Source organism: Marmota marmota, unplaced genomic scaffold, assembly GCF_001458135.2.
Source record: "Marmota marmota marmota unplaced genomic scaffold, marMar, whole genome shotgun sequence".
Classification (NCBI taxonomy): Eukaryota; Metazoa; Chordata; class Mammalia; order Rodentia; family Sciuridae; genus Marmota; species Marmota marmota.
Window position 1 is genome coordinate 676,920 of NW_026000173.1, and position 16,809 is coordinate 693,728.

Below are 16,809 nucleotides of genomic sequence, written 5' to 3' on the forward strand. Positions count from 1 at the left end.
TACAGAGATCCTACAGATTGGGAGAAAATCTTCACCACCAGTGCATCAGATAAGGCATTAAATTCAGGATATACAAGGATATACAAAGAACACAAAAAACTTAACTCACAGCTGGGCTCAGTGGCACACACCTGTAATCCTAGCAGCTCAGGAGGCTGAGGCAGGAGGATCACAAGTTCAAAGCCAGCCTCAGCAAAAAGGAAGGCACTAAGCAACTCAGTAAGACCCTATCTCTAAATAAAAAATACACAAAATAGGGATGAAGATGTGGCTCAGTGGCCAATCACCCCCAAATTCAATTCCCAGTACCAAAAAAAAAACTTAATTCAGAAATATGAATAAACCAGTCAATAAGTGGGCAAAAAAATTTCACAGAAGAAGAAATACAAATAGTGTGTGTGTGTGTGTGTGTGTGTGTGTGTATAATATTCAATATCTCTAGCAAGTAGGGAAATGCAAATTAAGAATACACCAAGATTCCTTCCTACTCCAGTCAGAATGGCATTTATAAAGGACACAAGGAACAATAAGTATTGGTGAGGATGTGAGGGGAAAGTTACTCTCGTACATTGCTAGTGGGACTGCAAATTGGTGCAATCACTCTGGAAAGCAGTATGGAGATTCCATAGAAAACTTGGAATGGAACCATTTGACCCAGTTATAGCACTCCTCAACATATACCCAAATAACAGCATACTACAGAGATGCAGCCACATCCATGTTTATAGCAGTTCAACTCACAATAGCCAAGCTATGGACAAACTTCAGTGGATGAATGGGCAAATAAAATGTGGCATATACACACAAATCTGATTTATTTTTTCAAAAGCCAAAATGAAAACAGTAAAGAAGATTTAAATAATGGCATTTTCCAGTAATTGGATAGAACTGGAGAATATCATGCTAACTGAAACAAGCCAATCCCCCCCCCAAAAAAAGGCCAAATGTTCTCTATGATGTGTGGATGCTAACCCAAAATAAGAGAGGTTGGAGAGGGGAATAATAGAAATAGATTGGACTAGCAAAGAGAGACAAAGGGAAGGGAGGAGAGAGGTGAATACGAAAGACAGTCAAATTAATTGGTCATAACTTTCCTAGGCTTGTATTTGTATACATGACCAGTATAACTCCACATTCTATATGACCACAAAAGTGGGAACCAAAATAGAATAAGTTATACTTTATGTATTTATGTTCTGCCAAAATACATTCTTCATTCTACTGTCATGTAGAACAAAATTTTTTTAAAAAAAAAACAAAAAAATTTTAATGCCTTCTTTACCTTGTTTATGTGGTGAGTTCCAACACTGGACTCTCTACATACAGACATCCTCTTTACCCTGCCTGGTCTCTGAAATCCACACAGGTTTACCCTCTGCAAGGATGCCCTCCTCACCACACTTAGGCACTGAATCCCAACCAACATTGGAACTAACACTGTTCAGCGTTGTCTACTTGATTCTCCCAGATGCTGAGATTTCATGCCAAGCTGCACTTCTCCAAGGACTCACTCCTCACCCAAAAGGGGCTCTGACTTCTCACAGAAAGTGACTTCATGCATAAATACTTCCCTATCCTGCTTATGTTCCCCATACCTGACCACAAGACCACATAGGTGGCTCTTCTATCTCACACCAACCTTCCCCTATTGGGGACACCTCCTCAATTCTCCTGTCCTTTGCTACTCTGCTCTGGACCACTGCCACTTGTGGACAGCCTCCTCACCATGCTCAGGCTCTGATTATCCATGCCAGAAGACACTCCCACCACCACCACAGTGAGGTTTTCTTCACTTTTCAGGGGCTCCAATACCACTGTCATGACAAACCCCTTCACTGCCACTTTTCCCTGCTTGAGCTCTAAGGCCCTATGCTACATTGATTCCACCTGCTCACCCCATCTACAGCAAACACCTAATTTGCCCTTTGCCATCTAGTGCTTAATTTAGGAATGAAATTTTTAGTAGGAAAAGGGTGCTACAGTGCACAAAGAAGTCTTATGTTCTCTGCAATTAATTTTTGTACTTCACAAAATACATGCATTTAGACAGTTGTGCATACACAAACCCTCCTCCCAATAATAATAACTGATTCTAAAAGGCTTTCTCATCCAACTTATTTAAGAAAATATGTTTCTAAAGTTATGTCTCTTTCTAAAGTTATGTCTGCAATAAGTCATATTGCAAATAGGTTACACTGTATCCGAAACAACCCCTAAAGCTGAGTGGTTTATAATATTTATTTCCCACACACATTACATGTGGGCTTAGGATGTTGATCCTAAACTGACTATAAGTTGACTTGGATCATTTCTGAATGTTTTCTCATTCTGGAACCCAGGTGGGAGGCATAATAAGGAGGATGTCCACACATGCAGTGTCCCACAGCACAGTACCAGGGTACAAGAGGATTGAGAAGGTATCCACAATCATTGAGTGGCTCCTTGTAAGTTGAACTGTGCAGCAGCATCCTCAATTTGGATCAAGTACATATTGTATTCCTTCTGATCTATTGGCCTATGGATGTCACTTGGATAAACCTGTGAAAGGGCAGAAAAAAGACACTCCACACATAGGAAGACATGTAAATAGCATCAAAGTTTAATCCTTTCTCAGAGAAGGATATAAACACTTGGGAATGGAGATGCAATCTATCCCCAAACCCTCTAAATTATATAGTCAACAGATCTCTTAGTGAACTTTAAAATTGAGCACAGGTGCCCAGGTTGTTAAAAAAAAAAAAAAGAGGAACCACTAGGGCAGAAAGATAAAATACCAGAACTTCTATTTATATTTCCTTGTGATTTTAAGAAAAATAGTCTTCACTAATATTTTATGGATTTAGTATCACGTGCCTGTCATGTATATTATGTGACCTCTCGTGAGGGAGGCATGGAAGTTCCTAAAAAGTTTTGTTGTACCTTTCATATTGACTTTTTTGCTACAGGTTCCTTCATGAGCTTTTTGTATATAAAAGTCATGTGCTGCAAATTTTGCTCACTTTTCAGTGTTGTAAATAGTTTCCCAATGGTATGCTAATTAGCACATATTTAATTAAGCACACAAGCACATGTACACACAAACCATGCTCTCTGGGCAAACAAAATGTTCTAACAACAATTGAGAAGGCAAATACATTATAAAAGACACATGTACTAGGGAGGGAAAATATGGAAAAAGGAACACACAAGAAATGTTATTGCCACTTTGTGATTTTTTGTTTAAAGTAGAGATACAGTTATTTCCTTCATTTTTGAAATCCAAAAAATAGAGGATTTCATTTGACCATCACATCTCCCCAAGTACAAAACTAAATTCAAAATGCATTAAAGACCTAAATTTAACACCTAAAAGTATAAAACTACAGGAAAAACACATGGGGGAAAAATTCAATACATCCATAGAAGAAAAGATTTTTAGATAACACCCCAAAAGCACTGACAGCAAATAAAAACATAACATTATGTCAAGAAAACAGCACAGGAAACAACAGGGTAAAGATACAACCTACAGAAGAGGAGAAAATATTTTTCAATTAATTTTCTGACAGGAATTACTACAAGAATGTATAAGGATTCCAGAAACATAACAATAAAAATACAAATTATCCAAGTAAAAACGGGCAATCTGAACACACATTTCTTCAAATGAAAAAATGCAAATTCCCCACACGTACAGGAAAACATTTCAGTGTCACTAACTATCAGCAAAATGCAAATCAAAACCACAGTGAGGCACCTCCTGGAGCTGCACCAGGGGAGGTGGTGCTGACTTCAGGGGCCACCTGGCAAGAAGAAGATGAGCCTTAAGCCTGAGCACCTAGGAATTCACATAGAAATGTCGGAGCTCCTGTACAAGAAGGGTTGTGGCTATTATGGCAACCCTGCCCGGCAGGGCTTCTGCTCCCAGTGCTGGAGAGAGGAGTACCACAGAGCCCAGGAGAAGCAGATCCAGAAGGACTGGGAGCTGGCTGAAGGACTTCAGCAGGAGGAGGAAGAGGCCTTTGCCAGCAACAGTCAGAGCAGCCAGGGGGCAGCCTTCATCACATTTTCCAAATTTGAAGAAAAGAAAACCAGTGGAAAGATCCACAGGGTAACCACAGCAAAGAAATTGTTCAGTGCTTGTTCCAGAGTTGGAACAAAAAGGTCAGAAATTCAGGAAGCAAAAGCTCACAATCCTTCCATAAACTGTCAAATCAGCATTGAAACAGTGTCTGAGGCACTAATAGAGTTCCTCAAGATCTTCCACAAAACCAACGAGATCTATAAGCCAACCAAGATGTTTTGGGAAGAATACATTACAAAAAGGATTTGAGCATTGAGGAGCAGTCAGAGTATCATCAGGAGTTTTACCAGATGTGACAGAAAGAATACTGACTCCTGAAAAAGTGCCTCCAAAACAGTTGACAAGCTAATGGATCAGATGGCAAAGTACATCATGACTCGCCTCTCCAAATATGTGTTCTGTTCAGAAACCACTGATGAAAAGAAAGACCACACCATTCAGAAGAGGACCAGATATCACTGATATGGATTCTAAGCCTGTGCTCAAGATAAGTTGGCCTACCAGACCAGGTGTAGCAAGTACAGCTTCAATGCCATCAAGATCACCAACAATGAGCCTGCTTCTGCAGATGATTTGAGCCTTCTTCTGCTTCTTGCCCAAGCTTATCTAATTGTGCTGAAGGGCAAACCCACCCTACCTGTAGTCCTAATTCCACTATATCACCCGCCTGCAACCCCAGCTGTCGGATGACAGGGAGGACAGATGCTATTTCACCAACCTGTGCTGTGCTGTGAATTTCATTGAAAAATTGGATGCTCAGTCTTTGAATCCAAGTCAGGAGGATTTTGATTGCTACATGTCTAGCCATACCACTCCAAGGAGGCAAGAAACCAAGAGTTGGTCTCCTGATGCTTGCTCAGGTGTGAAGCAGATGAATAAGATCTTGGATCGCCTGTCTCAATTGAATGAAAGACAGGAAAGAATCCTGAATGAAGCCACAAAACTTGACAAAGACTTAATAGATTGGACAGATGGAATTGCAAAAGAAGTTCAAGACATTTTGGAGAAAAATCCACTTGAAATAAAGCCCCAAAGTCAATCATTAGCGGCTATAACTCTGAAAATGCTGAACGTGACAAAATTCCACCATTACAAACTCAGGTTTATGCACAATGATGAACATTATATGGGTAGTATTTATTTGAGCCTGCATTGTAGGTAAGAGTACTGTAGCCTGCAAGTGGGATCTAGAATATACTCAATTGCTTATAAATGTCAGAGAATTTTTTAAGATATATTTTGTATGCTTTATTTTCTTTTTCCTGGTAGGGGAAGCTTAGTTAATAATAAAGTACTGAAAAAAAAACAGAATAAGAAATCATTTCATCCCAGTTCAAATACCTATTATCAATGAAAGCAAAAACTAACAAATCCTGGTGAAAATGCATAGGAAATGTAACTCTTATACACTATTGATGGGAATATAAATTAGTATAGCCATATGGAAAAACTAAAAAATTTCCTCAAAAAACTAAAAAATATACTCACCATATGACCCAATTATCTCATTTTGGGTACATATTTGAAAAACTGCAATTGTCATAAAAGAGATATATTCACTCTTATATTTATTGCTGCACTACTCACAATAGCAGAATATAAAATCAGATAAGTTGTCCATCAACAGATAAATGGATAAAGAAAATGTAGCATATATACATAATTGAATATTATTCACTAATATGAAAAATGAGATTTGGTCACATGTAGCAACATGAATGAAACTGGAAAATATTCACTAAAATAAGTCAGGTGCAGAAAGACAAATACTGCATACTCTCCCTCTCTTGGTAGCTAAAAAGTTGATCTCATAAACATAAATAATATACTAGTTACCAGTGACTATTTGAAATAGAGGTTTGGAAAACAGGTAGTTAACGGGTACAGGGGACATTTAGTACAATGGAAAAACAACAGTTCACAGCAATGAACTGAGTATTTTCAAATAGCCAGTAGAGAGTATTTTCAATTTTGGAGGAAAGTGAAAATTTTAAAAGATGTGTACTGAAGTATTTGAGGGTACAGTGACATATTCAAAACATACTCTCAGATGGTGCAACAAATACTATTTATGTAATTGGTCAAAACATTAACAGTTCTCAGATATAGATGGTAGTTATGTGGAAGTTAATTATGCATTCATTCAACTTCTGTTTGAAACTCTTCATGATAAAAAGTTGAGGGTAAAAACACAGTCTCTTTGCATAGGTTTGGATTGAGTGAAAATTTATATGACCTATAATAGGGAAAAGACTCCTAACCACCAGTTTAATTTAAACATCTGTCTACATCTGATAATAACCCTGAAAATATGAAAAAGGCAAATGCAAAACCACTTTAAAGTATTGCTCCCACAGCCCAACTAGATTGAGATTACCTAGGAGGAAAACTCCCTCTAAAAACATACTCATGAATAAAAATTTTTTAAAACATAACAAAAGAAACCTTACTCCCAACAGAAAATCCACAAAACAAGTGAGGAAAAAAAATAAAAATGACAATAACATTGGTGAAGTGAAATGATTTAAGACAAACAGGAGAAAGAAGATGGCAGAGCAGACCAGAGCAGCAACCATCCACTCCTCTGCAGCCTGGAATCAAAGCAGGGAAAGAACAACTGACCAGAGAGGTGGGTGGCAGAGCAAATACTCGAAAACTCAACATTGAACAACTTAATACTTGGGAAACTTGGAATTATTTTATTAGATCAAAAATTTAAAAATAATTGCTTTACCCAGAAGCTGACTATGGTAGGGCCAGGGGAAAGAACAAAGGCAGAAAAGCACAGGCACTTGCTTCCTGAACAACAGTTACCAAAAAAAAAAAAAAAGCAAACAGTTTAAAAAGGTTAGAAGGAGCAAAGACAATCAAGGACATTGCACAATTCAACTTAAATTGTTGGCAGAAAATGGTGCTGGGAAGGACAGACGTTTTCTGGAGACCACACCTAGACTTAGAAGAAACTAAATCTATAGAGCTTCTCCCCATCTACAATTACAAATGAAAACATAGGGAATGCCTCAGAAGTGGGTTGTCCCAGTAATCCACATAGAAGGACCTTGTAGATGGATCACAGTTGGCAGGGGGTTACCAAAACCCCTTCCCCTCATTACAGTTCAGGGGCAAGAAGTGCAGCTTACCTGGGAGTCTAATGGATTGAGACCTCTGAAACTATGAGCCCTGAATAAACCTTTCCTGCTTTAAAACTGTTCTTGTTGGGTCTCTTGGTCACAGCAGTGACAAAACTGACTAAAACAGACATTATTCATAAAAATGGTTCTCCATAGATTTTTTCAAACATGCATAACACTAAAATTAGATATAAATATCTAAATACCTTCAAAATATTGAAATATTCAAATACCATAAATGAAGCTTATCACAATTACTCCCAATAGAGGCTTTAACTGTTAAAACTTGGTTGTAATATCAGTTATTCCTATGTTTCTTTTCGCTCTCATTCCCTTTTGTCTTTATCCTATATAAACATTATTGGGAGCCAAAAGAAGGGGAAAAAATAATTACTATTGTAAAGGGATAAGGTCTATTAGACATGCATGTGAATAAATAATTACAGTACAGTGGGAGAGGCACAATAACACACTGTGGTCAATGCAGTTGTGGCAAAAAAAAGAGAGAAGGAAGAGACTGTTTCCACTTGAGCTTACCAAGAAAACTTCTATATTAGAAGAAGTAGGACCTATGCGAAAATTTTGGAGCATAGAAAGGAGATTTTATGCAACACTGACAAAGCATATGAGGAGTACTGAAGTCATGTAGTTATTTAAGGCAGAAAGACCAGAGAGTGCAAGGCACTGAAATAATGCAGCATATGATTGCATCTGAATGTCTGGAATATTAGGATGAACATGGAGAGTCCCTCTTTTGGTAATGAAGGCACAGAGTTAGGCCACAATAGTTTGTTAGTTATTATATTTTATGCTAACATAGTGGCACTTTAGGTATAGTAGGAAGCTTTATTTACTCTCCCTATGTCTATGTTCCCCATCTGTAAGACACATAAAACCATATTACCTGCCTTGGAGGTTTCTGTGAAGATTAAATGAGACTATTCATACAAAGCATTTAGCTAGTGCCTAACAAATAACTCTTGCTCAAAAAAAATATAGGATGAGGAAGCAGTAGGTTTTTGTTTTCTTTTTTGTAGAAGATTTATCGTTGTTTTTGTTTTTTGTTTTGTTTCATTTTGTTTTCAAATTTTTTTAATTTTTCACATTTTTGTTTAATATGTATTACACTTGTTCATAATGGTGGGATTAGGGAACAAATTTTGTTCCAAAAAATGTTGAAACAGGTACAGTCTCAGACTCCACAGATAAAGTGTCTGCACAGTCTTTATTTCTTTTTTCCTTTTAAACACTTTCATTCTTCAGGAAGTCTAAGCAATAATTCCTACAATTGTTGCTGGGGAGAGCATGCCCTCTAGTAGTCCCAAGCAATCATGTAGCCAGATGCAACAGCCACACAGAATGCTGCAATGACATTTCTTCCCAACTCTAGGTGCAGAGGCAAAACATACCTAAGAACAGAGAAAATAATGAACAGCCAATAAAAACATCAATAGTAGATCAACAGTGCGTTATTTTGTTTAATTGATAACATGATACTATCACTAGATTAACAGGGCAAAATATGAGATCACAATGGACCCTTATTTTACTGCAGATAATACATGTATATTACACCTCTTTATAAAAAAATGTGTGCTGCTTCCACATCCTATGTTCTTCAAAATAGGAATAAAATGGTATCTTTTTCATAAAAAATTAATAATTTTTGAAAGAAATCCCAGACCAAAAAACCACTGTGAAAGTCATCACAAGCAAATACATCTCCACGTTTAAGTATCCATGAGTATATATAATACTAATTTAATTTTTCCTTCTGAAGAGAATATGTGATTGATGGGGAGCTACTGGGTATAAGTTAAAGATTCAAAAACCTATATATTTTCTTCAGGCACAATTAAAAGATAATAAAAAACATGGTTGTTAGAAGTTTACAAAAGAAAAAGAATCATGAGCAAAGTATGATACAGTATAAGCCAGTAATAGATCACATGAGAGAGACTGTAAAATATTAAATTTACCACAAGTATATTACATTATACCTAATGCTTCTTCCCCAGGCCCAACAGTCCACGTGTCAAAGTAAAATCTGTCTTTATCACAGGTTACCTGGCCTGCACATCTTGACCAACTCTGGAGCAATGAAATGAGATTTTCAAAACAATGACAAAAGCATATAAGAAATAGTAAAGTAGTATCACTAAGAGCAACTGAATTCATGTGTAAGAAAATGAGTAAAAGAATGAATACAAATATTGATGACTTATAGTCCCTCTGCACAGATATCACTAATTCAACAAATACTTTGTGAACATCTGCCAACAAGAAAGATATATGGAAAGTAATTCAAGAAAATTAAAAATTTGATTATTGTGTTCAAAGAGCTAACAAAATTAGAAGGAGGATTTCAACATTGTTCTAAACAAAATGATGGAGGGCACCTTTCAGATGAGAAGGATAGGTGGATGTTTCTTGGAGTAGTATTTGAGCTAGCCTTATACAATAGGAAGGATTTTGACACGCAGGTGAGAAAGGAAGACGTTTTAGGTGGAGGCAATTCTGGCCAGCATTCAACATTTCTGGTATTTGAAGAATGACTGGTACACCAGTTTACTGGAACATATTGCAACTGAAAGGAAAGCTGGAAAATTGAGGATAGACAATACATTGGACTTCAGTCTGCAAGCAAAGAATAATATGGGGAAGAGTAAGGAAGAAAGAAACATGAACAGAGCTTTCTTTCAGAAACATTATTGTGCTGGTAACACATAAGTTGAATTGAAAAGAACTATGGGAAAGCAGACTACATAGAATAGTGCAAGTGAGACACATTACAGGCTCACATTCCGACAATGAAGGGAGACGTCAAATACAACTGAGGAAATTTACCTAGAAAAGAGATCATCCACATTTTCCCAAAAACAAAAAGTCTGAGAGTTACAATACACTTCTATCAAAAGCACTTTTCTCAAAATCTCCATCATGACAAGAAAGAACATGGTCTGGGAAGTCACCTCTACCATAATGTCTTACTACAGGTTTGGCTGCAGTAAGGGAATACCACATACTGGGAATTTGTGAAGAACAGTTATTTGGTTCATAGTACTGGAGGATGAGAAGTCCAAGAATATGGTGTTGGCATCTGACGAGGGCCTTTGTGCTTTGTCATCTCATCACACAAGGCAAAGTGCAAGAGAGGAGAAAGACAAGACAGCAAGTGTGGGGACAAGTGCATGGAGTAATGCATACATGGCATACCTTAAGGGCATCTTGAATGGCAGGCGACTTCCCTCATGCTAAGCTTGTGAGCTGCAGGCTGCTTACCCCTGTAAGCATCCCTGTAGGTACAGCCCTGGGCGTGAACCCATGTGTTGCAGTCCCTGTCCAATGGTCACTGCATGGACACTTGGCAGACATTGCATTGGTGGCTGCCTATAATCTGCTTAGCTACGCCTGAGTATATATACATGGTAACTGTGCAATAAAATCAGACCTGCTTCCTGCTTGGTCTCTGGAGGTCTTGATTAGCGACTGGGCAACCATACTCTCCTCTACCCTGTTCCAAGAACTTCCTCACTGCATGAGAGAGAGAGCCCAAGCAAGCAAGTGCTGTCTTTCATTTTGATGGAGGGTCTAACTAAGTTTCTTAGAACCTCAAATGTGTAACTCACCTGCTTCAGCCTCCTGAGTAACTGAGGTTACAGGTATGTGCCACCACACATGGACTATTAGTTCTTTTATTAAACTTTTATTATGGGTACTAGTGGGACTTATTGTGTCCTCTGTGGATATGCACATTACTAATTTGCTCCAATACATTCCCAATGCTTCCCATTTCCCTCCCCTCCTCCCTTCCCCTGTTCACTTTCCACTACTTTTCTGCTCTTCCTATATTCAGCCATAAAAGAATGAAACTGTCTCATTTTCTGGTAAATGGGTAGGACTGGGGGGCATCATGCTAAGGAAATGAATCAGATTTAGTCAAAAGTTGAATGTTTTTCTGATATATGAAAGCTGGAGAGAGAAAGAGGGAATTTTAAAAGTTGAATGGAAGATCTCACAAAAATAGAAGGGAGATCTAGAATAAAGTCAGAGAATCAAACCAAGGATAAGGGAGGAAGGGAGAAAAAGGGGAAGAACAGGGAAATAAAATTACCAAATTATGCTATACACATGTATGAACATATCAAAAGAAATTCTGCTTTTATGTAAAGTTAAAATTCACCAATGGAAAAATTCCTTCTATCTCTAGTTCCTTCTATCTCAACTTTCTCCAGTGCTTTTATCATGAATGGGTCCTGAACTCTGTTGAAGGATTTCTCTGCATCTATTTAGATGACTATATAATTTTGGTCATAAAACTTATTTATGTGAAGAATTACATTCATTAATTTGCATATGTTAAACCATCCTAACATCCCTGGGATGAAAAAAGTTTGTTCATGATGTGCAATCTTCTTAACATTACTATGCTAACTTTCTAGCACAAATGTTAACCAAAAAAAAAAAAAACATGTATTCAAAGCTGTGAGAAATAAAAACATACGTAAAAAAAATGTATATTGGCTTTAGTTGTTTTATTTTCCCAAACTGTTCTGAGAATACTGACCTGATAAGATGCTTTGAAAATGTAAAGCATAGCCAATGTGATTCATGATCATCTGGTAAGACTTATGAAAAATGTTGTGTAAATATTCCTTAGAAATTGAGAAAACAAATAGGAACTAAATGAGAAATAGCAAACATTTTGCAAATTATCCCAGTTTTTATTTTTATATTGAACAACATCAAAGAATGTCTATTATTGTTCAGATCTAGTGAATGCCCAATGCTCATGTTAGCTGATGTAGCAATGTTCAAAGTTGGAAAGATTGGGCTAAGAGAACTGTAACCCCATCAGCTGATTAATTCATTTGATGTACTAATCACTTGAACGGACTGCTGGGGGGTAACTAGAGGCAGATAAGAGTGTGGCAGGAGGAAGTTGGTCACTGGTGCATGCCCTTGGGGATTATATCTTGTCTCAGGTACCCCAAGCTGAGATCTCTCCTCCACCATGCCCTTCTGCCATAATGTTCTCACTCATCTCAGAGCATTGGAGTTCATGAATTTAGATCTCTGAAACCATTACCCCAAAATGAACGTTTCCTCCTCTTAGTTGTTTTTGAAACACACTGATCACATCAACAAATAGCTAACACAATAACATAATCAAATTCTCATTTGGCAGACCATTACAAATGATTTTCATAATAGTTTACTATATGATCATGAATAGAGAACTAAAATTTTCAAAAACTTGAGTGACTTTCTAACAAACCTCATTCCATTTCTATCTACCACTTTAACAAACCAAAATTTATCAGTTTGTGTCATCAAGGTGAAAATTAGGAATATCATTGATGTTGAAACTACCTCATGCTAACAATTATATGATTTGATGATGGATACATCAGATTGCAGTTTTTCAAATCCGCATTCACCTTGCTAAGATTTCAAATGGAATTTCACTTTATTAGAGTAAACTCATGATGTGTTCAATATTGTATACTGATCATACTTGTAAAAATAAGCCAATCGCAAAGAATTTTTACAATCTTAAGATCTTAACACCCAACAGGAAAGGAAATTTTTAAACATGTACTTATAAATTTGGTGGATAAGAGAAGTGTGACATAAATATTCCTCCAAGGGGGGAAAGAGTGTAAAACATCTAACCACTAAACAAAACACTTTTTGTTCCAGAGGGAAAAGTCTTTATCGCCCACAGAACTAGTGATAACCAGAATAACACAATTTTTACTTATTCTTCTTTTAATGGATCATGGGGATTGACACGTTGTTATGGTTTATAGACACTGGGAGGTATATTTTAAAAAGAAATGTAATCATTTTAAAGGTCAGTATTTATGAAGTTCCACAAGTTGAAACCTTTGCTTCTATAACATGAAGAAATATTTTAGATGTAAAATTGCATAAGAGGCTACACAGTCTTTTAAAGTTCCATTCAGGGGTTGACAAGCAAAACATTCCTAAGACCAGTGGTACCTACTGAAGGTGCTTTAATTCCACCCACACATTATCTTTGTTTCACAAGATTTGTCACGTGCTTACAGAATAAAAATTCTGCTCCTCTTGGCAGTACTATAGTAATTGAGGTCAATATTGTCACAGGTATCAGTCAAGATGAATATTAGGCAAAGGTCAATAAAAATTTTTAATCCTCCCTCCTCAGGTAAAGGGAAGCCTGAAATTGTTTAAATTCAGAAGCAGACTTCATGTCACTACTCAAGGATTTTGAGATCCTGCCTCAATATTTTGCAGGTTGTAGAATGTAGATTATGTAGATTTTTTTCTTTATTAACATCAAAAACATCTCCAAGTACATAAGGAAGCAGTCTGAATACTGGAAATCTATTATAGACATATTGACATTGAACTCACAATATTGGCTTATGAAAAGAAGTATACATTTGATTTCATCCTCAGTTCTTGGCACAGAGTTGCTAACACCTTAAAACTTTCTCAGCCATAAAGGTAACAAAAGTATCTTTTTTACAGTATTTGGGTTTTCCTCCCCAAATTCCCAAAATAGGTTTGGAACAATAAAGATAATAGTAGACAGTTTTTTTTATTCCTGACATGCCCCTTTCAGCCATGTCTGACCTTATGCCAATTATGTGACTCTTGATGGTCCTCAAGATAGTTCCAGAATGGAGCTGCTTGCTAGAGGAACCAATCATATGAGTGAACAGTTGAAACATTCAATCCCACCCAGGGAGGGAAAAGGACTGGAAACCAAGTGCCATCACCAATAGCCAATGATTTAATTAAACAGACCTCCATAATTGGACCTCCATAAAAAGTGGACTTGAACTCAGCAGGGCACTGTTAGAGATAGGATAGTCATAGCTGTGGCACATGATGAAAAGACTTTCAGAAACAGGATAGAAAGCCAGAAAGTTTCTCCCATGGTCATTTTGAGATAAAATAAATCATAGGGCGAGATGGAGGAAGTGGTTATAAAATGTTGCCATTTTTCCAGTTCCCCTCAGAGATGAAGAAATAAACTCATTGATCAGGTCACCCAACTGTGAAGGAAGAGGAAACATTCTGCTGAGCTCTGTTCAGGACAAGCAAGCTAAAGAGCTCTTGACTTCCTTACCCCTCTCCAATTAATCTTCCCTAATGCTGTTCTCCAAGACATGGGTACAGGCAATGATTTTCCAGGTAGGACCAAAGGCTGGATATTTCCCAAAAGCATGGGAATCAAAAGCAACCCTGACAGTTGGATTATATCAAACTAAAAAGCTTCTACACAGCAAAGGAAAAATCAACAGAGTGAGGAGATTACCTACACAAAGGGATAAAATCTTTGCCCACTATTAATCTCACAGATGGTTGTTATCTGAACTATAGAAGAAAATAAAAGAACACTTAAAAACAAAAAACCAGTCATCCAAATAAAAATGGGCATATTATCTGAATACACACTTCGCAAAAGAAAAATGCAAATGACCAATAAATGTATTTTATTTTGCTCAATGTCATTAGCCATCAGGGAAATGCAAACCATAACTGAAATGAGATACAATCTCACCCCATTTAGAATGACTATTATCAAACAACAAAAATTAACAAATGATGGTGAGGCCATAGAGAAAAGGGAACTCTTATATACTGATGGTAGAAATGTAAATTGGTATGGCCACTATGAAAAACAATATGGAGATTCCTCAAAAAACTACACATGGAACTATCATATGATCAATCAACATTACTCCTGGGTGTATATCCAAAGGAAATGAAGTCAGCATACAAAAGGAGTCAGTTTCACTGACTGCATGCACTATTCATAACTAAGACATGGAATCATTACCAACATTAACCAATAGATGGAATGAAGAAAATATGGTATATATACATAATGGAGTATTATTCACTCATTAAAAAGAAAGATGTCATGTCATTTGCAGCAAAAAAAAAAGTGAAACTGTAGGAAATCATGGCAAGCAAAATACACCAGACAAAGGAAGAAAGTAAAGTATCTTATTTTCTCTCCTATTAAAAAAAAGTATGTGAAAAGGTTAGCCTGAATGTAAATTGTGATTACTAACAACTGGGAAGTCTGCTGGGGTGGAGGGGTGGAAGAAGAGATGATCAGTGCAGGCTATATAGGTTTAAAAAAAATATCACAGTGAATCCTATTAATATGCCTAATTAATTTGTTGATTAAAATTGATATTTTTGTTGAAAATTTAGAATCAAAGGATAAAATAACTGTAAGTATTCAATAAATGATTTTTTTTTAAATTAGGCTGTGAAATCCAGACAAACCAAGACACATGGAGGCATAATGAAGATCTTTCAGACACAGTTGTTAAGTTTGAAGGTTCCAGGACCTGTGCCCTTTGAATATGACCAGTCCTGCCAATGATCTGACCTCCCTGAGAGGGTTCCCTTGAGTGGAGGGTTCTGTGGCAACAGCAGCCCCATGTAGAACCAGAGCCCCAAAGCTCAGTTCTGGCCCTGTTCTTGGAGAAAGAGGCTGGTCTCCAGGAAGAGGTATGGGAATGCTGCTGCAGGGTACATCCTTGCAACAGAAACCATCTTGCAGGTGGCCAAGTTCCTGCAGCAGCTGCAGCAGTAAGTGCTGGGCCTGGGTTCAGAAGGTGAGCAGGAGAAATGAATGCACATCCCCAAGGTTGCTGCACCAAGGCCAGCCTGAAGCACTTCAGTGAAGCTCAGGATCTGTAGTTGCCACCTGACCAGCTTTTGAGTTCTGCACCTTCCCCATAAGCAGCAAGAACCCAGAGCTTAGGGACGGTGGGCTGTGACAGCACCTCTCTACACACAGCATCACAATTCTTCCACTTCCTTGAACAATGACTGTGTGACCCAACTTAATGAATCCACCTCTTGGTGAGAATCCTGGCAGAACATAAAACCAAGAACAGTGATGACACGGAGCCAAATTTGTTTGCAAATCGGGAATTGCTCCCAAAGCCCTGCTGGCTGCCAGAGCAAGCTGCAGTTTATTTGACAGGGAATGCATGACCTGGGCGAGAGAAGACATCATCACAACATGAGTGGGGACTTTCCTGCACAAGGAAGTCTGACCATGCTTCCTTATACTTTCCATGTTATGGAAATGACCCGGGTTTTCCCTGCATGGAGATTTTAGTATTACAATGAAGTCCCACTATCTGTCACTAACGCATGCTCCTTTAGGACAGATTGGATAATGCTACGTCTGAAAAACAATTTTTAGAAAATTTGTTATAAAAACAGCTTTACTCATGAATCTGGGAGACTGAATAGGGGTTGTATACATCTAGCATTCTCAGGTTTCTGCTGGGAAGTCAGCAGCATCTCCACTTGTCAGGCTGCCCCTCTGCTGACATCTGCAGCACAGCTCTGATCCTGAAAGCAGACACTACTCTGTGCCCTTGATTACAATGCATCTATAAAAATAAGCTAGGAAAAAAAATTTTAAGGGCTGAGGTTGAGCTCAGTGGTAGAGCTCTTGCCTACCATGTGTGAGGCACAGGGTTCAATCCTCAATACCACATAATAATAAATAAGATAAAGGTATTGTGTCCATCTACAACTAAAAACAAATTTTTAAATTAAAAAAAGGATTTTGACTGTTTTTAC

The 16,809-nt window shown here is 37.5% G+C and overlaps 1 protein-coding gene and 1 pseudogene across 3 annotated transcripts in view; one reads left to right on the forward strand and one right to left on the reverse strand.

The window, feature by feature from the left end:
- Positions 1 to 3,796: 3,796 nt before the first annotated feature.
- Positions 3,797 to 4,753, forward strand: LOC107159904 (annotated as a pseudogene).
- Positions 4,754 to 14,910: 10,157 nt separating this feature from the next.
- The window catches only part of LOC107159939 (C-type lectin domain family 4 member A-like), a 68,099-nt gene continuing 66,200 nt past the window's right edge, over positions 14,911 to 16,809 (reverse strand). For all 3 annotated transcript variants that reach the window (XM_048787837.1, XM_048787838.1, XM_015506584.2), the window contains one exon: positions 14,911 to 16,083. In XM_048787837.1, the coding sequence (XP_048643794.1) occupies positions 15,887 to 16,083 (197 nt within the window). In that variant the 3' untranslated portion in view covers positions 14,911 to 15,886. The remainder of the gene's footprint in view (positions 16,084 to 16,809) is intronic.